The 27,886-nt window shown below is 39.8% G+C and overlaps 1 protein-coding gene across 1 annotated transcript; it reads right to left on the bottom strand.

The window, feature by feature from the left end:
- grapa (GRB2 related adaptor protein a) lies at nucleotides 1–27,516 on the bottom strand. The gene is made up of 5 exons (XM_079366015.1): nucleotides 27,088–27,516; nucleotides 22,572–22,669; nucleotides 20,950–21,069; nucleotides 11,123–11,291; nucleotides 1–1,250 (listed from the first exon to the last, which is right to left on the bottom strand). The coding sequence occupies exons 1-5, from the start codon at nucleotides 27,163–27,165 to the stop codon at nucleotides 1,065–1,067; spliced, it is 651 nt and encodes a 216-aa protein (XP_079222141.1). The 5' UTR covers nucleotides 27,166–27,516; the 3' UTR covers nucleotides 1–1,064.
- Nucleotides 27,517–27,886: the final 370 nt, after the last annotated feature.

Genomic DNA, 27,886 nt, shown 5'->3' with positions numbered 1-27,886 from the left:
TTCAAAGAGGTAAATGTTTCACTTTATTCAAATGACTTGTCATTACAGGTTAAGGAAGACCGGTCCAAGTTCTTTATCACATAAAATGTGTTTTTCTTTAACAATCGATTACATCTGAAACAAAATCTTTATACAATGTTAACTTTTTCTTGAATTATATGTATTGAAAGATTACCCATAATTAAGAATAAATACATTGAAATAAACAAACAACCCATATATTGAGTTTAGGGTAATACATTTTAAGCTGTGTATTTAAAGAAAGCATTATCTGGGGCCGGTAAGTGTGCTCAACAAACTGGTCACTTCAACAAAGAAATCCCCTTAACTGGTCCTATTGGTCCACACAGTAGGGCTGTACAAACTCACTCACACCAACAAACTCACAAACGCATGCATCCCCAGTTAGCACACAATAAAACATACACATGGATAAAGTTTGCAGGTTAAGATCCACGTTAAACACTCAGACCCCTCAGCATACACACATTTAAACACTTAAGTCCAGCCACAGATGAATCTGTTGTTTCAGTTTCCACAACACAATAACGCTGTGTCTTTCATCGGATCTCCAGTTGGGGATGACAGGAAACTCCTGAAACCTCAACTCAACTGCAACAGAGAAAACTTTTCCTCCCTCCACAACCTCCCAAAGTCCCCCCCCCCCCAATCAGGCAGGTATGTTTTGCTTGAATTGAGCCTGAACCTAAACTGAAAAGCTGTACAAGAAAAGAGAACATTCCTGGGATTATGTTTAGCTGTGCCTGTATGTGTGAGCTGTCCACAGTGTCAAGGTCCGTATGTGAACTTTTTTTTTTGTGTTGTTGGAGAAGTGGAGCAGTGGAATGAGGTTGAAGCATTTGATTAGTCTGATGTATAGCTGATTGGGCAGAGCTTGACAGGAGACGTCACAGGGCAATTCTGTAGGAAAACAAACCAATCTTTTTGGTTGTAAGCCATCCAGTTTTCTGCTCCCCCAACAAATCATGGTCAAGTGGGGAAGATGATAGTCGTGAGGGGCGAGGTTAAGAAGGCCAAATTAATGAACCTTGGAAATGGTCAGGTCACTGGCAGTGATAAATAGTCTGGACGTAATCTGGGGGAAAGTAGCCCACGTGTCCATGACAACGGCCCCTCCAGCGCAGTGAGTCTGAGCAGTCCATGAGTTCGATGACATCACCGCGCAGGAAGCGTAGCTGGGAGGGGTGGTGTGGCGTGAAGTCGAAGAGAGCGTGGGCATGATGGGGACGCTGCGGAGGAGGGAGACAGTTGTGAAAAAAATTAGCTGACGAACCTTTCAAAGATTATCTTTAAAAGAAGTGATACAAATCTTCCTGATACACTCAACTAGTAAAGTGCATTCTCCTAAACGTTACCCAATTAACATTTTATTTATCTTCATTTCTATGAGTTTAAGGACTGCCAATTGTTCTGCAGATTTGCCAATAATTCCCCTTCATATAAACTGAAAAATTAATGGTGGTTAATGTGGTTCTTTATCTCAGCTCAGCAGGAGCAACATGATACCGTTGGTGATTTTTTTTTATTAATTAAATGGCATTTCTTTGAAGCCTTAAACCTTTTCGGCTTTGTTAAATGATCTACTTCAGGCGGAGATTTGAATTTGGGGGGAAAGAACATCAAGGTCCTAAGAAAACATGGGCTACTTGTTGAGGTTTCATTTGAATATATTTTTGTTTCTCTTTTCCATGATGTTAGGTGCGATGATTGATACCATCCTTCAATGATGAACTGAAGCTAGCTGTTACTTAGCTTAGCTTAGCTTAGCTAAGAGTGACAATAGAGCACAAACAAGCAACCTTAGTCTTAAACTTCCAAAATCTGCGAGCTATAGCATCGTAAAACACACCATAACTTATAACACTTGTTTTAAATCTGTGTAAAAAAGGTTAATTTGTTGTTTCATGAAGCATTATTTGACAAATTCTTTTAAGAGCATGCTAGCTGTTTCCTTCTATTTCTATTTCTATCAGTCTATCTAAGCTAGCTGAGCTAACTGACATTAGCTTACAGCTTGAAGGCAACTGAGTTAAAACTAATTTCTTCACAAAAAACTGACATTCCTTTAAGTTGTACAGCTTCAGAGACCTTGCGTGACTGTAATTATTAAGAGACACATATGGAAAGTTTCTTAATACACAGTGAAGTTTGAACATGTGCCACACTGACAGAAGAAAAGGCCATAACAGGCACATCGAGTTATTGAGGTGAACAGGTTGACTCAGCAGACAGACTAGACAAACTGGTAGACAGATGAAGATGTGACAGCTGGTTACACATGACACCTTTGAGGCTACAGCTGGCATTTGGATATGGTGTCTCCTGACGTGTTATCGTGAAATGTGACGTCAATACTCTGCTCTGATTATCCTGATTTCAACTCAAGGTGCTTTTAATTCAAGTGTCAGCTGATGCACTTTCTTTTTCTGACTGTGTTCTTGTTTGATTTAACAAAAGCAGTGTTTTTCTCTCCTCCTGACAGCCGACCTGCCTTTTTGTCTGTTGAATCGGGAAACTAAAAGTCGTTTAGGAGTAAAGGCAGCTATTTTAAGGAGAGCATCTTGAACTTAACTAACCTTTTAGCTTTCAGTTGTTCTTGCCGCAGAGCAAAGAGGACGTGATATTAACTGGGAGGGACATGAGAGACTAGGAGGAATATAAATACTGAGATTTTCCTGCGTGTAAGCATAGGTGTTGCAAGTCTGGGTTGTATTGCAGTAAACTGTTTTGTTTGTTGACCTTGCTTCAAAATGATGCTATCCATGTACAGGTAGAGGCAGGTACACACAGACACTAACCAGGAAGAAAGTCACAAAGAAACAATTTATCAGTCTTAACCTGTTAAATCCCCATAGCATTATCCTCTATTGTTCTCTTAATCTAGTCTAGACCTGTTATTGGTTGTGAGTTATGCCAGCGTATTTGGCTGTAATCCAGGACAGGCTCCTGTTTGCTTGGGTTTCTTTTAAGGTTCTATGCAATTCTGCTTTTTGTGCAAATCTGTTTGCATGTGTGAACAGGTACATAAATGACATATAATGCATCTTATTCCAGGGACTGCATCTCTCAGAGAGTGCACTTGAAGACCTATTGTGTCACAGCGTCCCAATTTTGAAGGCTCATTCAAATGCGTCCCACTTTTCTGAAAGCAAAGGCAGGAAGAGCCTGAAAGTCGTCTGATTTCAGGTAAACCTGAGCAGGCCACGAAGAGTCTTTACTCCATTTACTGCACAACTGTGGCGTTAAATGATGTCATCAGAGCATTGTTAGTCTGTCTTGAGACTTGTTTTGGCTTCACTTTTGTAAAATGCAAGACGGTGGGTACACATCATCCATCTCTTACAGTCGGCGGGGGGGGGGGGGGGGAGGACAGCAATGAGATTTGTGAGGAGCAACGGTTCGGAAGGAGAAATATGGCCTGCCTGCGTCTACTGCACTTGAATGCCTTGTGATCACCGTCCTCTCCAGTGCCCGCTCAGATCCGAAGCAAGCACTGACAGGGGAACAAATTACTCAGCTTTGCACTGTATTTTTCTCAGCACAAACCCGTACACGGGGGATTTAAGGCAAAAGAAATGCCGCTGACACTCCCTCTGTTTGGACTAAAAAAATGAAAAGATGTCCAAACTGGTTAAAGATCTGCACAAACAGGCTTTGGGTTTGAAGAGAAAACTATAGGACAAGATGACCTTGGGGCTATATTGGAGAGAGAGAGAGAGAGAGAGAGAGAGAGAGAAAACCCATCATGCCAGGATGAGATAAGAAGTGATCTAGGGCTATGTAATGAACTGCTATAGAATGGAAGGATAAGACCTAAAGCGCTGCATCAAGATGAACTAAATCAGATATTTTCAGTCTTTGAAAGATTGTTTTTTTGGTCTGTGAAACTGACCCCAAAAACAAAACTGATCATGTTGTGTGTCTAACCCTGTGAGGGAAAGTTCAACAAATAGTAGAACACTAAGCAATCATCTTCAGGCAATATATTCATTCCTCTATAACCCTGTTTTCATACATTCAATTTGTAATCTACACGCCTTGAGGGAGGAGGTTAAGAACTTGTTAGGCTGGAGTTCCAAGCAGAATGAGGACCCTATTGTCTCTGACAGGATGATCATTTGGGCCCAAGCCAAAAAGTACCTAGCCTTAAGACCTTCATGTGACCTTCAGGTTTTGGTAGAAGGCGTGTCCTAGAGATGGCGTGATGGATTTGTAAGTCTGGCTCTGACTCAGGATGTTGTTTTCTCAGTGGCTTCAGGTGTCACCATTTCTACGAAGTGAACCCCTGATAGAGAATAGACCATGTGTTACTGTTGACGGTGAATAGACATATTCAGTGGGACACAATCATTGGATGTTGGAGCTGTGTTTAGGCCCCGCGGAGTCGAGTCAAGCTGACTGTGATTTTATTTAAAATGACAGTCCGAAAGCCTGTTTGGAAAAGGCTACATTCAGAGTGTCGAATGTGTTTGGAGCAGGATGACATTTGATTATCTCCTCTCTTTGTTATCCTTTTTGTGTTGCCTTGTTAATGAGGAAGGCTAACACTAAAGAAACTTTTTTTTAAATTATTTTTTACATTAAACGCATTATTTTCGATCTGTCTTTTGTTATTAGCCTACGCATCATGGGAACAAGGATAGCTTTGCTAACTTAATTAATGGCACAATGGGATAGAGCATCCTTCCAAATAAAGAGCAGGTTTTTCATTTTTGGCAGGCGTTGTTTGCTAAATATTTGAGTGCTTGCGTGTTGCTAAATCCTTGTCGAGCTGTATTGTTAAAATTGTATTTGTGCAATTTAGCCACTTGAGAATATCATTAAGACAGTTGAAGAGTAAACAAGGGCACATAGATTAAGGTATGACTCAGCTTCAGTGATCTGATTTGTAGTGACGGATGTTATTTTAAAAGGTTTGAGTCATGTAGGTAAACACAGCACCTTTAGCATGCATGACTCCGGGCATCTTGTGCTGCAGATATACGCAGAGAAACCTCTTCACCTCTATTACAGAGACAGTCACAGTGTCCATGTGACACGGCTGAACGACTTAGAAACGGTCCATTTAAAGAGTATATCATTAAAGAAATAGTTGGTAATACCTTGATATGGCATCTTTTCCTGTTTCTTTTTATTATGATTTTTTTTTTCTTTTTTCTTTTTTACAGTTTAACAGAAATGTTTCTTCGAGGGTTTTTTAAAACCTTTGAGAAGTCTTTTGGGTGTTTTTTATTTACTGAAACAGGGTTGTAGCATAACTCTGCACGTGTTTTCTGTCTTGTCTTTTATACGTTTTAATGACTCAGTATTTTCGTGTGGAACAAAAACAAGTAAACCAGTTGGAACGAAACTAAAAGAAAAAATTGGGATGACTAACAAAACCTGGCATCACTTTATTTTGAAAACAAAACATAAATCCATATCTGTTTTTATATCCAACGTTTCCCTGCCGTTATTAATTGTCTAATTCAAAGCACAGACCCTTGGAGTGTGCTGCTTGAGACTAAAACTACTGTGACCAAACATCTGTATTGTTGCTGTCACTGACGATATGTGTGTGTTAGTGTTGTGATGTTTAACTGTCTGATGTTCTGTCTTCATTCTCTCTCAGTTCTTTTCAGTTTTTTTCTTCTCTCTTTCTCACGTCAGCCATTCTTTGGCAGGTGGCCGCCCACCCTGATTCCCACGAGAGAAATGTTATTCTTGCTGCTATCACCAAGTGCGGGCCAAAAGCAGATTTACTGGAGAGCTTTAAATATTAATACAAATGCCTGCTTTACAGTGAGATAGCTTCTGTTGTGATTTGGCACTATATTAAAGCACTTGACTTGACGTACTCTAATTTCAGACGCAGGCGTTTGAATAACAGTCAGTGTAGCTCAGTGACTAATATTCATCATTTACGAGGAATCACGGCCATTACAAATATTTAATCAAAACACAAAAAGGCACCATTGCTTTCTAATTCCTGTACAGTCATTAGAAAAAAGAACTAATTGACAACATTAAACAGGGAGAATAATGGAGTGAGAAAAAGAACGATAAAATGAACCAGCCTATAAATGACTGAACAATCTTTAATGGTTTTTTTGAAAGCAATGGCCTTTGTGGACTCACATTTGTCACACGTGTTTTATTAAATTGTTGTTTTTTTTAGACCTTTGTTTATCCAGGAAGCGTCCCATCGAGGTTAGAAACCTCCTGCGGAAGTTACACTGACAACATACAGAGAGCACGTTACAGGTTTTACTTCGATCCAGCTTTCAGAACTTAAAGTCGACCTGTGAATCCTGGGACAGACGTGGAAAACATAATTTGACAGAATGGCAGCTATGAATTGGTATTTTAGAAAGGAAATGATTCCATAATTATTGTAATTATGCTTCTATTAAGCTAAGTACATGCCAGCTGCGTCGCTCTGGAGAACAGACTATGGGCTAATGTATGATTTCTATCGTTTGAAAAGCTCAGAGTCCTGCTGTTGTTTTCAAATATTAGCTGAGGTTCAGATTATGGCAGTATTTAGGCCATACAGTTTTTTTGTTTTTTTTAATGTCCCACGGGACGACTGTTGTTATCTCCAGTTTAACTACCATCAGAACACCCTGAAGCTACATTTCTAACTTACACCTGCTCCTGCTGCATTTCCTCAGATGTTGTATATACGCTGCAGCGTCCCCAGTGAATTACAACACGCACAAATGTGAATTAGTTAGAAGCTGCTTTGTGGAACAAAAACCTATATTTAGGACCTGAATCTGTCATCCTCATCTGAAAATCTTCTGCTCCACCAGGCAAAACACTGCAGCAGTCAAAGCGCCTCTGAAGGAATGAAGACGGCGAGAGGAATCAGCTCTTTGTTTTAGAGAAATAAACGAGTTATAAAATAAAGTTTTAGAGAGGAAAGCTGCTGAGGAGCTACATTTTTTTTTCTGACTGCAACGCCGCTTGAATCCATTATAAATGTGCTGGCGAATAAAGAGAGGAGTAATGTGAAGGTCTAGTTTTATAGAGGTTAAGCTTGCGCGTCATAAAGATCGATAAATGTGGATCATCTTCAAAGTAGAAAAGCTTTTGTGCTCGACACGTTCTCAACCAGTTTTTTTTTTATCAAGGAACTTGTTCCCTATGCATTCTTTTAGTTTCTTTTTTATACAACCGTTAATGACTGCAGTGATGTCTGAAGACTTGAAGCAAACAACGATAAAGGCGAGCGATCCTTCCTGAATCAAAACATCTTCTTGAATTAACAAAAGAAAAAATGTTCTTGATCGACAAACACAGGAAGATGTTTGTGTGTGTATGGGTGTGTAATGTGTGTCATATTTCCTGCCTTATTCAAGTTAAAGTCAAAGCTCTCGCTCACTGGCCTGATCACTTCCCACAAGTGCTTGAATGTTGTTTTCTTGTACTGTGTTACTATCTAGTCAAATACTTCACTGCTATTGCTTCTTCCCGACATAATTCATGAGCTTAAAGTGAGCTGACAGTGAAGTTCAGGGATGTACTGTGTGCCTAAAAAACAACCTCCCAGTGAGCTTTAAAATGTATTTGAACAATAGAACCAAACCGCTGAATCTAAGTCAGGTTTTTGGGCTGATCATTTAAGAATCAGGACGTTTAAATGTTTAACAACTCAGTCAAACAACTGTAGGGACTGTTTTATTGTGTGTGTTGATTTTGGGTTACAGACAAACCAATATGTGGTATCCGCTTGCTGATCTTGAATTGCTAACGCCTCGTTAGTCATTTCTGTGAAAACGTTTAATTCTGATTAATTTTAGGTGTACAATGTTCCACTCCTTGTGAAAGAAAAGAAAGGCTGGTTTGGCAGAGGGATGTAAATCGCCTCGTCTGACACTGACATTGTATTGAAAATAACCATAAAGGATTAATCTTATTTGATCGGCTTTTGCTGGTCATGAAGACCCATTAGTATTCATTCCAGTTTGTGTCATAACCAGCTGAAGATCTCCTAATTACAGCTTACAAATGGACACACCTTTCAAATGAAACACACCTTTAATTTGAAATGTTCCTCCTTTTCCCAGACAGGAAAAGAAGATTGTTTTCCTGTCTTGCTTTTGTTGATAGTTTACATTCTTGACATTATCCAAATGAATTTAAAGCCGTTATAATTAGTGGAGGTCTTAAATATGAAGGACAAAAACTGGTCACTCACAGCATAGACTAAGATAGGTCATTAATGAGTAATGTGACCTTAATGCGACATGTCACATCCTGTTAATTGTGGCTTGGCTGCGCTTGGGAGCAGAAACTGAGCTGAGTGCAAAAAACTCATGGCAATAACTTTGGAGTAAATATAGACTGTGACTCCATCAATACTGGGGACCTTTTAAAAATTCATTGGTCAAGAGAATCAGAGTAAGTTCATTAAACTCTGATGTTGATGCAGATCTCTTGAGGGAATATATAAGAAATGGATGACGTCATAAAATAACTGATGCCTGCCAAATGCTAGAAGTTTTAAAAAAAAGAGTCAAGTTTACCAACCTGTCAACTGTGAAGATACCAGTTAACAAGCGCAAAGACACTGTGCAGGGTCCGTGTGTAATGCCTTCATGAACAGCAGTTTGTTTACACTGCTTACATCGTGCACATCATATTCTAAGATCAATGGTCAGTCACAATCTGAAGAGTCCTGATTTCATGAACACGATGGAAATCCATATGATTATGGTGCTACGCCGAGGACTCAACGCTGAGGCGTAGCGTGCGAGTACGCCACCTTCTGCCTCCATCTACGCTTCAACAACAGGTTGTGTTGGTTTGATGTTCATTTGGCTCCAATTCTGACATATTGCCAATAAAGTAATGGGGTATGTGATCTGGACTTTAGCCTGGAAATACTTTGTCTATCATCTACAGGAGCTTTTTTTTAGTTGTGAGGCTAGCCAATAGGATAGCCAATAGGTTTTCAGATAGACAGCCCACAGACTCTGAGACCCAATGAGGAAATGCTACCAATGTTTTTAAATATTAAAAGTCATATTCTTACAATCCTAATGTTGGATTTCTGATCTGATACATGGCATCTTTTTTCTCGTCCTACGCTCACTTCTAATGCTCTCAATGACTGTGGCAGCTGGCTAAGTTTGGTTAAGGCTGGTGGTCTTCACTCACAGGTGTCGACGTGCCTATGATGATGTGTTGAGTATGAGCACTCTGCTGGTGTTAAAGAAGCGATGTGAACATGTCATGTCAGAAAGGCTGTAGATCAAATCGCTCTGTGGGTGACCGGGTTCGCCTGCGGGCTTCGCTTGCCTGCCACTCCCAGAAGTAGTTAACATGCAATGTGATCCTGCTGGCATAATGGCTTCACAATTGCGGGAACAACAGCGTCTCCCCTGGTGACACCATCATGGGAACTACCTTTCACTTCTCTCACCAAACTTGACTGAAAGTTCTGAGAAAGACGCTGAAATTTGAGAAACGCCTTTGGACAACTGCCAAAAGCGTCCACAGAATGGTCCTTCGCCTAAAGGGTTGGTTTATTAAAGAGATAATCTGCATCTCCTTACTTACTTGAAGTATGTGATGTCGGTTTCATCCAACCAAAAAAGGACCCTAGAAGGAGGATTAGCTCGAAGATTAGAGGGAAAATCCTAAACCAGGCTCGTCATCGTCTCAGCAATTAAGAAACATTTACTTGGAACAACGCATTGAGAGCTGCTCTGTTCAAACATGATAACTAACAACCTGATCATGACTGATGTCAATAGTTGGCTGCTTACTCCCTCTGGCTCGGTGCCTGGGATGACTGATTTAGCTCCAAACCAGCTGCGGTCCTCTGATCTTTCGTTACAAGACGCACCTTGACGTCAAACCCTGTCGCTACAGTCACAGGGCCTCGCCGTTTCATGAACATATGGAGTGTTTCCAGAACTGTCAGCTCCATTCAAAACAACAGTCTTTGCCTCCAAGTCACAGACGAATGAATTGTGAACACATGGACGGATGGTTGTTTGTGGAAAAAAAAAAAAAAAAGGTTTGACAACGAATACTTTTTTTTTTTTTTTTTTTTTTTTTAACAAAAATGCCTGTTTTTGTGAAGCCTCATCCGATGCAGAAGTAAATCTGTGATGGCTTAAAAAAAAAAAAAAAAAGGTTGCCCACAAAGATGACAACAAGAACAGCAAAATACATTTTGCCACATGCAGAATCTGCCTTGGGTTCATGCAATTTCTTGGAGAGCTCATGATCCGCTGTAAATGTTGGAGCCACAACTCTTGAGAAAATCGTAACAGTAGAAACGACAGAACATTTCCTGACTTATTTTCAGCTTGTCCCAAACTGTTAAGGATTCTGGTGCTTTTTTTTGTGAGACTCTTAAGTTAAACAGATCACGACACAACCTTGCTCACTTCAGGAGTAAGAGCCAAGCCTCTCTCATATGGAAAAACACATCATTGGCACGTGTTAGAGGAGTAATTATCTGTAAATCTCATCTTATGATTCTCCTAAGCCTTTAAAAAAATGAAATAGAGGATGTATTGAGCGTTATAATGAGACATGTCAAGCTTTCATTTTCTTTTAAAATGTGTGTCCTACTTTCTGAACCAGTCGGGTCCATTAGGCCTTTCCCCTTTCTGACTGCTGATACACTGCTGCAGTGTTTCTGTAAGTCTGTTGCTCTAGAGGTTTATTGGGTTCTTTTAAATTCCGGGTTTTTCTTGTTTCCTGTCTTTTTTTGCGCTTGTTTGTTGGTCTATATTATTATGTTTTGATGAATATGTAAAATGGAATTACGGGACATCTTAAGCTTATAAACATCCTTAAAAAAGTGAGAAAAAAAAGAAAAAAAATACAGTAAGAGGAAATGGAGAGAAAAATAAACACATTTTGCTTCTGAGAAAAAGACAGTAATCCTTTTGTACTGTGATCTCAACTTTTCTAAACCATCATGTATGATGTTAAGACACATTTACACACTTTCAGGGTAGAACATCTGGTTGATTTTTCTCCCACTGTCTATAAGTACACTATTTGTGTGGCATACAGTTGAAAGTAAAAGAAAGAAAAAAAAAAAAAAAAAAGGGTGCCAACAGACTTACAAACAAACCCTGGGTCACATGCTCACCCTGGCGAAGTGCTCGGGGTCTCTCAGAACGACGTTCCTCTCCTTAGCGATGCTGTTGCTATGGTAGAACTCCACGAGCTCGTTCAGAGAGGAGAAGAGCTCGTCCCACACGTAGTACTGACCGCAGCGATCCTGCAGCACCTTAAAATGCTGAACATGGTCCCCATAACTGCAAAATGAACAGAGGCAGATGTTTAAAACCTTTCGTTATTGGTGGAAAGGTTTATTAATCTAATCTCATGAGGTATTAGGCCGCCAAGAGATGCTGAAAAACGTTCACAACATGAGAGACGAAGAGATGGACGGACATAATAAGGTCCTTCATGAGTCCTGTCATACAGAGTTTTTGTCTTCACGTCACAGTTTGCCTTTTTGTGAAGTAGCTTTGGGTTGAGACCAACAGTCTAGGCCTTTAGTCCTCTGAGACGGCCTTTTAATTCAACAGCTGTCAGCTGTTGGGGCTGGCATGCATTCAGTGCTGCCCGCTTCATTTGTCTATTTAAAGAGTTACCACTTATTTCCTTTTGTTTTCTTGGTAATAAAAGGATTTTTTTTTTTTTTCAAACATATAAACCAAGAATTTTCTTTAAAAGGCTGAATATATCGATAAAAAAATTGTATCGGAGAAAAAAACAAGTGGATTCTTTTTGTCCATGCGTGTATTGTAGTGAAATGAGACTTTTTATGGGCCGCTTTTTTGTGTTGCCAAAAAATTTCATCCAAATAAGTCTCAGTTAAAGACCAAAATATTTTCACACAATTGATTCGAATCAGGATAGGTCTTTCGGGGTTAAATGTTGTTTTTTAATCTTACATTTGTGGAGACTTTTTTTTTTTTCATGTATTGGAGTTAAAAAGGCAGACATGACATTTGCACCAGCTGCTTTTATAGGCGTCAGAAACATAATACAATTAAGTCTTAAAACATATTTTTAGATTTTGTCTTGTAACTCATAAAACAATATGCTTGATCTGTGACAGTGTTAGACCTCACGTTTTGATAAAAAGCTTTCAAATGATCGAGTGTAGCTGAAAGGATCCAGCTGATGGCACGGACGATAACGGCCACAGTGTTGGAGAGCCTGCCTTGTTACGATGATTCAAAGACTTTGGGCCTGCATTTGCTGGCGATCATACCTGCTCCGCTTGTCCAGCTCCGTGCTTGTTGCTAAGAGACTTGCCAGCTTTATCTTTAGAAACCTGGACATCTCAGCGTGATCGTACTGTTATGTAACTGCATGTAATATGCAGCGGAAATCGATGCAGCTTCTCCATGTTTCTTAACACAGAGAAGTAGTAGTAGACATATTTTGATAACCAGTAGAATTGTGATATTACTATAACATCCTTCCTCCAGTGTAAAAACAATTTATAGATTATAGAATTTGTGCTTTAAGCTAACAAAACTCCTTTCTCTTCTCAGACTGGCACCCCTCCAAACTCAGAAGGTAAATTAGCATCAGCTTGTTTCAGCCAGAGTTTTTTTTTTTTTTTTTCTCCAGAAGCAGAGCTCTCTGAACAAGCCGGGCCAGCTCCCTGATGACAGGATGGCATTCAGCTACACCTCCACTGCACCACCCTGCCCTTGTTACTCTGCCGTCTCTGTTTCACCCTATGTGTCCTCATTTCTCCTTCCTCACTCTGAGTGATGCTCCCAGATCTGTTTTTATATATATATATAGGATGACACCATATCAAAGCGTTCAAAAAACAGAAGATACTTTTTGACAAAAAGATGAAAATGTTACCTGTTTCACTTTTCTTTTCTTTTTTTAAAGCTTGTCACAGTACCAGCCTTAGTTCTTAGTGTTGGAGCGTTTAATTATTTCTAACTATCATTTTTTTGTCTCTAAGTTTCAGTTTGTTTTATTATCTGACTTCTAGCTTTTCTTTTCCGCCCAGAACAATACCTTATCTCTTTATTAAAGTTTATCTCTCTTTGGACTTAGTCACACAATTCTTTTTTTTTTTTTAACGTCTGTGAATGATTCCTATCAGCCCCCCAAGCACACGTCCCCAGAGGTCTGGTGCCATTTGCTGCACTCTACTGGTGGGGTAAAGATACTGCAACTTTCAGGGCAGTTGTTTGAGTTAGAAAGAGCCTAGGAGTGATGATGCAAAAAAAAAAGTAAAAACAGAATTCAGCGGTGGAGGGTTAAAGACCTGGGATGTATACAGGGCAAGAAGAATGAAGCATATCATGAACTTAGATGCAGTTTTTTAGTTCAAATTTGGGTTAGGCTTTGTTTTTTAGTATATTTTGAAATACAAAGACCTGCAAGTTGGGCCTTTTTTCTGTATCCATTTTAACAGGGAGCATACAAGCAGCATGCAGCCACACGCAACACATCTCACGTTTTTCGCAACGCATCTCTTTAACATGATTTGAGACACCAGAGAAACGTTGATGTGAAATATAACATCTTTGAATTTTGCGAATGATTTCCATGCCTCATCGCCTCCAGCTGTGACAGCCAGAACAATCGCGAACCAAAAATATCTCTGCCTCATCTTTATACAGTTTACCAGAATCTCTTCAAATATTTATGGAGCAACACTTAAACCATAACATCACTCACTTCTTCACTCTCAATTTGTCCTCCAGTGCAAAACTCTGCTTCCTCGTCTGAAACAGCAGGACAGCAGTAGGACGGTCACACACAAAAAAAAACAAGCTTTGACACGAAGTGTACTTGCAAAATCTTTTTTTTATTTTATTTTTTTACGGCAAACTACCAAAAAAAGATTAGAAAGAAACACAAAAACTACCACCCAGGAATGATGTGCCACCTTTACTGCACCACACTGACACGACAACCAAAAAGAGGGATTACCGCCAAACGATGTCTGTATCAAGTTATCTGACAAAATAACTTCCAAACTTCTTTAATGAACAGTGGGGAACGGCATTAATTATGTACAAAAAGGTGCTTTGAAAAGAGCAATACCAAACGCCAGCGAGAAAGCAACCAAATGAAAGTTAAAGCACTTGAGCCTGGAGCAAACGACACAGCACATTAGAGAAACAGCTTATTTTCAGCCAGAGACTGACCATATTACCACAGCCTGTTAAGACGCTTCTTTTCTTTCCTATTCGCCTCACAGTCTTCAATATGTGGCGACACAATGTCTCAAACCCAGCGCTAGCAGCAATTAGCATCTTCAATGCTGGAATTAGTCGCCTTTCGATTGTCCTGAAGGAGTTCATCCATCTTCCAGAGGAACACCAGGAATCAACAAGGTCGAATAATTAGCAGACTTCTTACAGAACTTGTCAACTCCTCGACTTTTTTAATGCTGTCCCACACATTCAATACCTCTATAACATACTTATCTAATCACATAACATGCATCTGTTTTTTTCCTTTTTTCCTTTACACTATAGCAGCAAGGGTTAAAGGCCAGAGCCAATTGTAATTGAGAGCAAAAACAAAAACAGAAATTCAAAGATGAGGGGAAAAAGAGAAGAAAGAGCAGATGTAATGCTGCAGCTAGAACATCTTCAACATTTCTTCAAACAGTATTCATAATACAGACAGCATCTGTCTTCACACACACACACACACACACACACACACACACACACACACACACACACACACACACACACACACACACACAAACAAACAAAGCATGCTCTCCAAGTGCCCTCTCATCTCCTTGATCCAGTGTAATTAAGGCCCAAGGCTTTTTTCAAGGTAAAAGGAAACCAGAGACGGAGGAGAGGGAGCGGGAGAGTGAGATTACGAGAGAATGAGTGAGAAAGATTGAAATAGCAAATAAGTAAATAGAATGCAGAGAAAGAGAGTGAGATACAGTTGATGAAGAGAGAAGTTATTTTTAGAAGTTATACTCCGCGCCAGCACAATTCAAGCAGCGTGAAGGTCACCCGTCGATCTTTCTCTCGACTTTCTCCATCAATCTATTCTCACTTTCTTTTTCTATCCTTCTCTCATCCTTCCAACTCCAAGCCCCCCCTTCTCTAATCTGCTGCTCAGTCTACAAACTGCTGCAGATGTCTGGATCACTTCACACAGCCACGCGACACCTCGAGCTGTCAATTTAACTCAGTAACCGTGTGCGTGTCACGGAGTTATCAGAATGTGTGTCAGCCCATGCGCAGGCTGCGAAAAACTGAATACATCAGACTTTACACACATGCAGACGACTGTGTGTGTGCGGTGCGTTCGAATGCTCTTACGGGTTGTTTCACATGAGTCACTGGCAGTGCAGCATAGTGACGATGAGAGAGAGCGTGTGTGATTTCATTTCAACCAAACATGACAGGGAGTGTGTGAGCGGTTCAGATTCTCCTTCAGCATCCATCAAGCAGCTCCGTCACCTGTTTCGATAGACGGATGAGGAAGCAGAGAGTAAGAAAGTTAATGTGTTTAAAGTTTGTGTGTTTGTGACGGGGTGCATAGAGAAAGCTGGAATACAGTTGAGAATGATAAAAGATGTTTGGAGGCAAGTTGTTCAAAAAGTCTTTCAGACGGAAAAATATGTATAAGCGAGTCTAATAGAGTTTCTTTGCAAGGCTGTTATAAAGAAAACTACTGTAATACTGTAAACTACTGTTTAACAAACACTATTAATCGGTTAAAGTACCTTTCTCAGTAGTAGGCTACTTGTCATCTTCGACTCTGATACCTCCATTTTTTTCACCTGTTTAAGCCACATGCACGACAGTGGTATGAAATCACGAGGTGTAGCATATATCCGAATATTTGAACTGCAATCCAAGAAATCCTAAAATAAATATAAATTTGAGCGGTTATGTAATAGTTTCTACTAGCTAGCGATGCCTAGAGGGATGACAAAGTCTAATTCAGGCAGAGCTAATGTAATCTGGCTTTGTGTCAGAATAAGAGACCCGTCAGCTAGTCTAAAGCTAAAGAGCTAATTGACTGAGAAGCAAAGACCTTCTATTGAGTTTGGAGCACTTTTACAGCGTTCTTGTATTTTGTACCTTACGTAGTTTACAATACATTACTTTTGTATCCAGAGACTAGCCAAACCTGCTACTGCAGATGGCTGGTTAAAGAATCCGTTCGTCGATATTATTTTGTAATGTAGCTTGCTATAGGCCTACATGGCTTTTGTATTCAGACTAGCTTAACCTGCTAGCTCAGCAAGCCTTTGACTTCAGCAAATTCTTGCGTTGAACCAGATTTTAAACATGTTGATTTGTAATAACAGGCATTTCAACATGTCTGTGAAAGGAACTTAAAGGGCTGCACAGCTTCTCTGCATTTCTTTTTGACTCTTTTACATTGGCTTTAACACCTCAGGGTTGCTGCTTTCTGGAAGCAGCTAGCCTGTTGGTACAACTGTTATAGCTTTGTAAGCACAAGGCCAGCTGTTCCAGTGTTTCCATTCTTTGTGCTAAGCTGAGCTAAGCTAAGTAAAATGACACTTTCCCCAAATGAATTTATTTTGTTACATAGACTCAAACTGAAGTTACAGACAAGGCCCTCAGGCTACAAAACAAAACACATTTAAGATTTAATTACAGACGATTGCTTTTTGTTTACTGAGGTTTTCTTTTTGTTTGTTTGTTTGTTTTTTACAAAAACACAGAAACAGAGAAGATGGTGGAGTACGCATAGAATAAAGTAAGAAAAAAATAACAAAAACACTGGGAAGAAAAAGGAGGAGACTGGTTTGATCCCTGCAGGGTTACTGGTCTTATTTCAGCTCCACTGTCAATATGTAGAAAAGAAAAGATGAAAATAAGGTTAGAGCTTAAACCTTTCTTCTTCAGTCGCTTTAATCTGGTTTCTTCTCATCTCTATCTGTCTTTTATTTCCAACCCCTCTCTTGTCTTCTCTATTTATATCTCTGTATCATTTAAGTCATTCTTTATTGACTCGTGGTTGCTGCAGATAGATTTATGTATATACCATTTTATGGTAAACTGGGCTTTTTTTGTAAGCAATTGAGAAACCCACCTGCAAAATAGACCAACCATGACCAATGCACTTTCATTTTGTTTCAAAGTAAGATGATGTATATTGAAAAAATAAGCATTTGTCAAAGTGTGCACTTCACTTTATGTCTTCTCTATGGCGTTATGACACAGATGAGAGACTAATGACAACAGATAACAAGGAAGCGACATTAAAACCCTGATTCAGCAAAAGCTATGTGAGCTTTGAGCCACTCAAAGATTGAGTCAGTGATGGCTGAGACCTTGTCAAAAAAAGCTAGTTTCCTAAATTGAAACGGCACAAATGACAAATGACTCAGTCTGTTTTAGAAGGCACATACAGGGAAGTTTAGTTAGCAGATTTACAACATGACACCAGAAAACATTCAGTTCTTCTTGTTGTTCATAGGACAAGCAGCTGAGCTCTGTTTTGCCTTTTATAGTGGGGAAACAAATATAGTCATATGTAGTCTTTCCACAGTCAAGAGGGCCTTTCAATGGGTTTTTGACTTGCAGACACTAGTACAGTGTAGCAACACTGTGGCAATGACCCAATAGATTTCATTATGTGAAACACTCTGCAAGCGCATGCATGAACACTGCAATAGTTTACATGTGTCACTTTGTGTAAATGGGCTTTTTAATGTAATGTATTTGCACATGTAAGTCCAACAGAGGTTTCTGCCATTTGCATGCAAAAATTAATCAAATTAATTTATTTTCTATTTCCATTCTAAACGCTCAGTAAGCAAATGCAACACAACAGCACTGCATATAAAGACCTGTAGGTGGTGACAGATGAAACAAGATTTGTTGAAAAGTACTTTGGGGAGAAAATAATGTGCAGAAAAGAATTTGGAGGCCTTGATCACCATGTTTGTGTAGACTGGATTTGCAAAATATACCTATCCGTTGTTTGTGCATTTTTTTCGACTACCACACAGAAAAAAACGCTCAAGCCCACAAAGTTGTTAGCCTACATTAGTGTTTAGACAAAACCAAATAGTTAAATCAAACTTTAAAAGCAAAGCAAATGTTGTTGTTTTTTTTGCACGACACAAACCATCACCTCACCACGGCGGTAAGAGCACTTAAAAATTAAACAATAGTGAAGTGTTTGTACGTGCCTGCAATTGTTGTGTGACTAAGCTGACCACTATTTTGTTAAACAATGGTTTGAAAGTATAAAGAGGATACAGCTGCGGTGAAACATCCACAGGGAGACATCCAGCAATCGAACAGAAGGCAATAAAAAGTGTGCGTGCTACAGACAGAATATGTAGTCAGTGATGGTTCAGGATGAAAAGTAACTCATTAAAGGTTAGAAACACAATGGAAATATTGTAGTTCGAGGTTGTATCCAGTTGCCCATGATTTACATGTTGTACTTTTGCTTCAGAGACTCATTTCCCATCTGTCAGTTGATGACTCACAATAAGGGGCGATGCATGGATGTTACACTCAGCCGTCATTCTCATGTGTAGGTGGACGTCTTGATATTACAAGAGACAGTGGGAGCCGACAGTGTGTACAAGGAAGTGAGGTTTTCTATTTAAGAAACAATGAGAGTTATGTTCCTTCTCAGCCAGAGACTGAACGATGGCCCAGCGAGAAAATAACACAGACCAGGAAAACAACACGCCGCCTGTTTCTTTTTTTCTAACTGGATCAACATGCAGCAGACTGAGAAAACGTCTTCTCCTGTAGGTGAATCCGCTGCTGAGTCAAAGAGGATTGTGGAAGCCTAGCAAAGCAAAATGGATTCCTCATCTCGCTCTATGAAAAGTCCTTGTTGGCATCACTTTGCTCCACTTTCCAAAAATAAGCTACTAAATAACCCATCGGGATGGTTTCTCTGGCACAGGCTCAGGTTCCAGGCCACGTATTCTTTCATAACCACCTGAAGTATTCTGAACATGAACTGTGCTAAAAGTCCTCGTCCATTACGGCCGAGGCAAAGAAATCTCTTACTTTGACAAAGAAACGCTTGACTGATTTTCAAATGAAGATTGATCACGTTAAAGGGCTCAAGCAGGAACCAAAATTGAGGCCACTGAGGTCGCGTTCTTGTTATTTCTTTCTGGAGGTTTTACGAGCTTTTGGGAACTATGCTTTATACACTGCTGTATATTTTATATGCAATTACCAGTCTTTACATTTAGTTAATGCTAACTACCTGATTCTCTGACGAACAATGCATCGTCACATCTTGGTAAGGGGTATATATAGCCAATAACATATTGATTTGCACCTTTAAGTAATTCATTTGCATTTTTGCAAACTTTTTTTTCGCTCTTATTTAGTAATAAATCCTGACATAATATGCAACATAAGAAAAAAGATCATGTTGAAACATTTTTACTGTATATGAGACATGACTTTAAATAATGAAATGTTCTTCCTATAAGTGTAATTTGACACTCACTACGTACTAACATTGTCACGGCAGAATAAAATGATTGGCTTAAATGTCCCATCTGTTGCTGGTAACTTAACACAATTTCAAATGCAGCAAACAAAAAGTTTTCTTTCTGGCTCCATTGATGAAAGAAGACTGGATCAAAATTTCACTGGCTGACGTCAAAGCTGGACTCAGCTGAGCAAGGGTTGAAGTGTTCACAGTTGCTGCTGTCAGGACGTCTCCTCTGACAGGAGAGCTGTTGCCACACACACCCACACACACACACACACACACACACACACACAAACACCTGACCCAATTTTCAAGCTGCTACAAACCGTCCAGCAACAACAGCTAAGATAAGCACTATCACACGGCAAAAAAAAAAAAATGTAGCATCAAAATCTGCCCTGTCGCTGAACCTGCTTTATGCATAGAACCTCCCTTTCCCTTTTCGCATCTTGACCCCCAAATTCACCGTACGCTAACCAAGCCTATTTCCTCTGACCTGCTAAAACGCTGTTCTAATGTCGTACTTCTATGTTCCAGGTTCTATCAAGAAGAATCACACTTGCCGGAGTGATCTTGTACTCCGTTTAAGAATGACTGGCATGAAGCAGCAGGCCAATAAGATAATCGGTAACAGCTCTGAAACTATAATGATGTTATGTTAGGTATATCACTTACAACTTGCAAAAAAAAAAAGAACACAACAGTCCACCATTATAACTGTATTTGGGTTTCTAAGCCTGAGCATGATGTTGAAGGAAAATGTCTGCCTTTTGAATAGTGTCTGAGCAGACACCATATATTTCCCTTCCTGTTTCCAAAGGTTTCTGAGCCACCTGGAGAGAGATTTCTTGCTCAGACATTGTCTCAACCAACCACAATATCAACGTCACCCTTAAGTCAACTCCATAGTTCCAGGTCTGACTCCAACCCTCCACCTCCAAGAGCCTCACATCCCCTGTAGGGGACTCAACACTAAGCCTCAGCTGCATCCCTGACCGTCACCCCAACCGCTCCTGCCCCTTCAGCAGCTCCAGATGCTGTGTTGTGCCAGACAGGATTAGCTCACATCCGGCCAAAGGGGTTGCAGATCTTTCCTCCACCCTACACCGCGTCCTCTAACCCTCCTCCTCTTCCCCTGCCTGCTCCTCTAATCGCCTGCCACCCACATCAACACATACTCAGAATCAAACAAGGGACAAAACTGCTCCATGTGCAGGGATGTGTGCGTATATGTTTACATACAATAAGTCTGCTAATTGAATTAGATTGGGTTAGGAGAGATGTAATGAAACCTTTATGATCCCTGAGGAGAAAGAGGCTCGAGCAGTAATTAGACGGGATTCGGTGAACAGGAATGGAATACAAAAAAAGAAAGAAAAGAATACACTGGTCAAAGTGATATATAGTTAATATGATAAAATAAAAAATGTCCAAAATGGATCGAATGTAAAATTTGACTTTGGTCTTGAATGACTCATCTCCTACCTGACAGACATCGAGAACTCTCCAGGGGCACTCTCGCTCTCTCGGACCAGAAAAGCGCCACACTCCCTGTGTCTGAGTCGACTCTCTGCCACGCCGCGCGATATACGCCCGGCGAACCAGCTGGAAGAAGACGAGACAAGGGAAGAAAAGAGTGTGATCACGGGTGTTACTATTTTATGAAGCTGTGTTCCTCTGGGGTCTGTGAACTCGTGAAAATAATCCGGCTGGATAGCTAACAACTTCTGATGTTTTATTTTTGGTGTAAATGATCAGAATATTAACGTTCCGATCAATGCTGACAAAAAGATAAAGGGGAGGTGGAGGGTGAGAAGCAAAACGGAGTAAAATTAGCACATTTGTGGTGCTATTTTTATAAACGTTGCTAAATATACGCATACAAAGTCCTAAAGTGCTTGATCTCAGTTGTCAGCTGTCGAGCGGAGGGATTAGTGACATTTTCATACCTTTTGTTTTTTTGATACTATAATTAGTCGGGCAGTTTGTAACATAAAAAAGTATCATCAATCAGATTCTGCTCTCATGAATTTGTGCTCTGTATTATTTAATGACCCAAATAAGAAATGGATTTATTTCCCAGCTCCTGAGGGTCTGACTTCCGGGTGTTTGTAAGGTCGCTGTTGAGGGCAAATATGCTGTCGAAATGGTTCTTCATAAGGGATACATGCTGCATGGTCAGACAACATGCTCATTTTGGAACACATAAATACAATATAAAACAAATATATAAGTAGATATGCCACTGGCCCATTCAATTTTATTACAGAAAAACATCCTGCATACCTTCACCCCAGTAAACAAAATCTGAATGACAAAGGTTGCAAGTTTGGGAACTAAAAAAACACGGTACTTTTTGCAAAAAGGTAGCACATAAATGGGCTTTGGGTGTCCTTAAGGTGGAGACGAACATACCAATCCAACCAGTTAAAATAAAATGGGCTGCAAATGATTAAAAAAAAAAATCTTTGCACACAGCAAGAACAAGCTTGGTTTAGGGAAAACTCATTGCGTATGAAAAAACACTCACATGCACACATTCAGATCACTAGCTTAACAAGGTAGCTCCAACAACACGGTGCACCAGTGTTCATTAACGATATGTTGTTTTTAAGCTATATGTTTTATGCTCTGTACAGCACTTTGACCTGAAAGCGCTTTACAAATAATTTTATGATCATTATTATTATTGTTATATAGCCTGGGCTGCTATAATAGTGGCGTTGTTATTTTAGTGTTTGTCTCAAGAAAAAAGGAATGAAAACCCTGCTGGTGTATAACCAGCAGCTTCATGACAAACATCCACGCAGACAAACACACATATCAGCTGTATCATGGGTGATTGCATAAGGCAGCGAGTGAGTCTGAGTGTGTGTGTGTATGTGTGTGATTGTCCCTTTGGGTAAGGCAGCCTTATGCCGGAGTGCAGATGTCCAAAGCGGAGCAGAAATCGCCCCCAAGCTGCACACGCTCACTGATGAGCTGTTTAGATAGACCAGTGATGGATGTGTGAAATTTATGCATCTGCTTTTTTTACAGATGAGCTGAGGATGAACTGTACACGTGTTTGAATATGTGTGTCGAAATGTTGCTGTGTGCGTACTCACGCATGGGGCCTCAGGTTGATGTAGTTTTTGGGCACAAAGCCTTTCCTGTTGTGGAGCTCAGCTGTGTACCAGTTAGGATCATCCTCCATGTTGGTGATCTAGAAGTGATGAACACACACACACACACAAACAAACACACACAAATGAAATATTGCCCATAATGATGTTGACGCAGGCTATTACTGTCGGGTGAAAGGCCACCATCATTTTCTCTCTCGCTCCCTGTATATCAATCTTTTCGCCTGGACTCTCTTCTTCTTCTATTATCCGCTACACTGGCTCTCATTCATCTTTTTATGAACCCGGGCCCTCGACTCTCACAAACCTCCATCGGCAAGTTCAAAATGCCACACAAAGCCCCTCATGATTAAACACACACACACGCACCAAAGGCCAGCTCATGTAATATTCTTCAGTCTTTCTATCCTCTTATTTCTCTGTGGTTCTCATATTGGCATGTCAATGTGATCATTTCAGCTGTTTTGTTTTTTTTCAGCTGCTACATTTTATCACCCATCAAACAATAAATCATGTACATGTGAAACATATTCCGCCAGTGTAAGGACTGATGTAAAAAGCTCCTGCAGCGCTGTTGCCCATCTGCCAAAAAAAAAGTTGTCCTGCACCCTCTTCGCCTTTGGGAACTTCATTTCATGCACCATGTATTTTAATGGTTACACTGTGCACACTTGTACAAGTATTGCAAAATGTGTCGCAGGCTATGCAAAGATTTACTCCTCAGAGTATCAATCATTGTTCAGTAATGGAGTTAAATAAGTAACCTTGAAAGAAAGTTGGTGGTTTCAGAGTCAGACAAAACATTTGTTTGGTGAGAAGAGAATTGTCGTCACCAAACCGCTGTGTTTTTTTTTAAGTGGTTTAAGACAACGCTTTGACTTTTTAATCGGATATTTTCTCTTTTTTTAAATCATGCATTAAATTAACACACAACAGCTGGAAGAGTTTTTCCTGAAAAAAGGTGTTTCACTTTATTTTAGGATGTAAGAACAAGAACATGATGTGTCTCGTTTTGAGTAATCACAGCACACGTCTTCCCTATTGAGTGGCAGTAAAAGGTTTGATAAATTAATAACTCATTATATGACCCGTAGGCTTATTTTTCAAAGATGCGGAATCTGGGGAAAACTGAGGGGGGGGGGGGGGGGGGGGGGGGGGGGTCATTGCATTTAAAGAGACACACACGTTCTGAGAGAGCTGGTTTCTACAGGGTCACAAACCTCCTCTGCTGCTTGATTTATTTTGTGTTTTGACCAAAACACAGCACAGATGTTTCATTCAGACCACAGGGGACTCTCTAAAAAGGCGGAAAATTTGGTATAATATGTCCTCTTTAAATAAAACTAAAAACAAATTAGTTTTTAATCTTTTGTTTAGGTCATTTATCACTGAACAAAAACCCTCCTTGTTGTGTTGATATTGCTCCATGGGAAATAAAACAGCCCATAATGTCAGGTGAATGATGAATAATGTCTTTCTTTACTCATCTGGTGTGACTGACTCAGCTTCTTAACAATTACATAATGAATGTTAAATTAATAATCAGGCTGTAAGCATGAATCCCAAAGTGGGAAGTCATGGAGAAACAAAACTTCTGACATTTGCATTATTCTCATACTCTGCACCTTGATGTACCTGATAAAAAAAAGAAAGTGACAATAACACTGCGAAGACAAAGAATAAGAAGATCTTTTCAGAAGGGAAGTTTTCCCCCAAACTATTCAAATATATTTCATTCATCGTATTATTTCCCAACAACAAAGACTGGAATGAATTAAACAGCTCAAGAGATTGCTGATTGTGCCCAAAATATACACTTCAAAAATATTCGCCTTCTCATTTCAGCGGCCACCGGGGACAGAGGACTTTGTCACACAACCCAAATCCAAGATGAATCCAAAACTGTGCACGTTAGTGTTTGTGTTTGGGAAACAAAAGACTTGTGTGTTTCCCCGACTCCCGTTTCAGAGTCCCCTTGTGTCAGAATTGGCTGTGTTGTCTAACAGCTTTACACAGAATGTCAGAAGCTTTTTTTTAAAACTATGGAGCTATGTTTATCACTTCATTATGGGTCTACTCTACTTAGCCTTAGTGATGCTTTTCCAAATGGCTCCAGCACAACAGGAAAAAATAAACCGAAATCCCCCAAAATAAAAATCCATCTATTTGGATGCACAGCAGCATCAAGAGATAGCAATGTGAAAATCTAAGCATTTGAGCTGGAAAGTTGTGTTTCAAGATAAGAAAGTGACACTATGTTAGCAGCAGCATCGCAGTAAGATGTAACAATGTAGAGTCTTAAAAATGATGGACATTTTGCATGATGGCGTACGAGTTGTGATGACTTTGTAAGGCTCAGGCCATCTGGTGCTGCGAGCAGAAGTGAACACATTTCAAGAACGATTTAAAGTACTGTTTGACCAAAGACAAGAGCTGTTTAGCTGAGACAACACAGCAGTGGATCCCAGTAAGGAAAGGCAAAGTGTTGCATAGACTGGCCATAGAGCACAAGATTACTATGATAATCAATCTGGTTATCAACACAAATTCATTATTTTGTGGTAATGTAGCCATCTTCAGGGGGTCTTTTTTTGTCATTTACAGGTGGGCTATAAGGACCAAAAAGCCCTCAAATCACATTTTCAAAAGTGATACTCAAACCATAAAATATTGCAGAGGAAATGGATTAATGTATATTTATTGTCATAATGTCCTGACACAGCAGCAGAAGTAAATGGCGCCTCAGTCTGCGTCACACACTGTCACTCTGCTCCAGATAAATATCTTTACAGACAGCAGAAATGACAAGCTGCTTTATTCATGTGTGGTATAATATTGTAACAGAGATGTCCGAGGTGAATGATAAACCAGTTTATCGAAGAAATTAAAGGCAAAATCCATCTTCACATTGACATAGCCTTAGACTTAATCAAAGGTCATTTTGTGATGAGGTCGCACCCTCAACCTGAGACTCCTTCATTACTGGAATAAACATTTTCCAGCATGCCTTTCAAAAAGCAGAAAGAGAAAAAGTTGCAAAGTAGTGTGTTATGGCAGCCAGAGCTATATGAAAATGAAAGCAAGATACAGTTTCAAATCAGGACAGGAAGGATACAGCAGCCCTTCGCTTGGTCTCTGGACTCATGAAGCAAAACTCAGTGAAAATATTGTGTCTTCTGACATGAGTTTTTCTGCGCTCTGTTTTAACATTACAGTGCATTATTGTAAGTTGAGAGAGAGAGAGAAGCTGTTTCTCCTTCATTTCTGAGGTTTACTGCTCATATCCTTCAGTACAATTTTCTGCTACAATAATCTCCAGCTGTGCAAGAAGTTTCTTAATGCTTCATTTGTCCTGTTAGCAAAAAAAAAGCTCTCGTGAAAAAATATCTATCATTCAATATAGAATGCATTCAAGAAATTGTTAACAAAAATATGCATGTTAGCTTTTATTTGCCAAGTCATGTGGCTTAATTCTGTAGCAGGCAGACAGCTAAACTAACCATCAGTTTAAACTGATTATACAGTCTGGACATGTACAAAAAATCTAAGGAAGAGTAGGAAAAATCCTGAATGGTCCTAATCAAGAAGTAGCCTAAGCTACAACCTAACTGTTTTACACAAATGTTATAGCTAAAAAAATAAAATACAATAAATAAATCTGGCCATTACGTACTACTATGTGATGTTTGTCATCTCGTGAAAAAGCCTTGCTAGCTGTTTTCCCGCCTGTTTTAAGTTTTTATACTTAGCTATGCTAGTTGTTAGCTGCTCACTGATGTATATAAATTGCAAATTTTTTATAAAATCATAAATAGAACATTTTTAATTTTTAAACCAGTTTAAGTTAACAAGTGGCCTTTTTACAAGTGGCAACATGTGGGAGTTGTTCGCTTTGGACATGCAGTAATCCCAGGCTAGCTGTTTATGATTAAGTATGCAACGTTTGGGCAAGCTGGTTGCTGCCACGTGCTACATAGTCAGTATAAATACATGTAAAAGGTATCACTCTTCATATTAGTAAAAAAAAAAAAAACCCACACACAAACAAAAGACTGTACCTTAAATTATCTATATTCTGTGTGTTAAATTGAAGAAAACTGCTTTGGAGCGTTAGCTTTGTTAGCTCAATTAAGACATTCCTGTGCAAACAATTATTTTCTCAATCAAAACTAAAGTCTTAGTAAATATATCTATTATTCAGAAGTCTGAGCTGTCCATCGACAGGTTTCCTACACTGCTTCTTCTATATAGTCAGCAACAGCCAGAAACACGTTCAAACAGCATATCAAGTGCAGTAGCACAAAAGTTATAATTGTCATAATTATCACAGAGGAGGCCAAGCGAGAAGTACGGTTCCATGAGTGAGTGGCACATGCTACATATATAGATGTATAAATAGATCTATAACTATATAGCTGTATAGCTGTATAGCTGTAGAGATAGATAGATAGATAGATAGATAGATAGATAGATAGATACATCGATAGATAGATCTTACCTTGAGCATTTCTCCCTTGTTGAAACTGAGTTCATCACCCTCTGTGGCACGAAACGTATAAAGTGCCACTGCTTCCATGCTGAAACCTCCAACACACGCTCACTCTCACATACACACATACACTCTGGGACCCCCAATAATGCCCCAAGAAACAGGGGGCCTGGGGGACAAGAAGAGGAAGAAATGTCAAAAAAAGGAGAAAAAACCCCCCCACAGCCCTAAAAGGAACAGGTAAAGTAGCAGGATGCAATGAAATTACAGACAGGAGAGAAGAAGAGAAGCAGGGGACGAGAGGTCTCGTCTGTCTGTTGAGTCTGAGAGCGCACAAGAGAGTCAGAGCAGAGGATGAGAAAGAAAAAGAGAGAGAGAGAGAGCGAGAGCGCTCAGCGAGGGGAAAAACACGACTGGCTGCTGCTCAGCAACGCACTACCATGAGTAACGCTCAGATTGAGAGAGAGAGAGAGCGAGAGAGAGAGTAAAGGCTGAGGAGTGGGAGGCACTTCCTGTGTATGTATATTTGTCTCACAGTTTGTGTGGCTTCTGTGGCTTCTGTTTTGTCTTATTGTGTTTCTTGAAGCATTTGCTCGTGTGCGTGTGTGTGTGTGTGTGTGTGGTTTGTATTTCTGACAACTCTTCGAACCAGCTTCCGTTTCCACCGACCTAGTCCAGTATGAGTTCATGTTTCCTGTCCGTCTAACATCACATGGTGGTGCTGGTTCCTATTGTATCTCAGATCATATATTTCCATTTGTTGCACCAGCAGCAACACCTAGGTCCTCATATCTATTGTTATGTCACC

The sequence above is a fragment of the Symphodus melops genome (genome assembly GCF_947650265.1).
Source record: "Symphodus melops genome assembly, chromosome: 17".
NCBI classification, from domain to species: domain Eukaryota; kingdom Metazoa; phylum Chordata; class Actinopteri; order Labriformes; family Labridae; genus Symphodus; species Symphodus melops.
The sequence above is the reverse complement of the archived record's forward strand: the minus strand, read 5'-3'. Positions and strand labels throughout refer to the sequence as shown.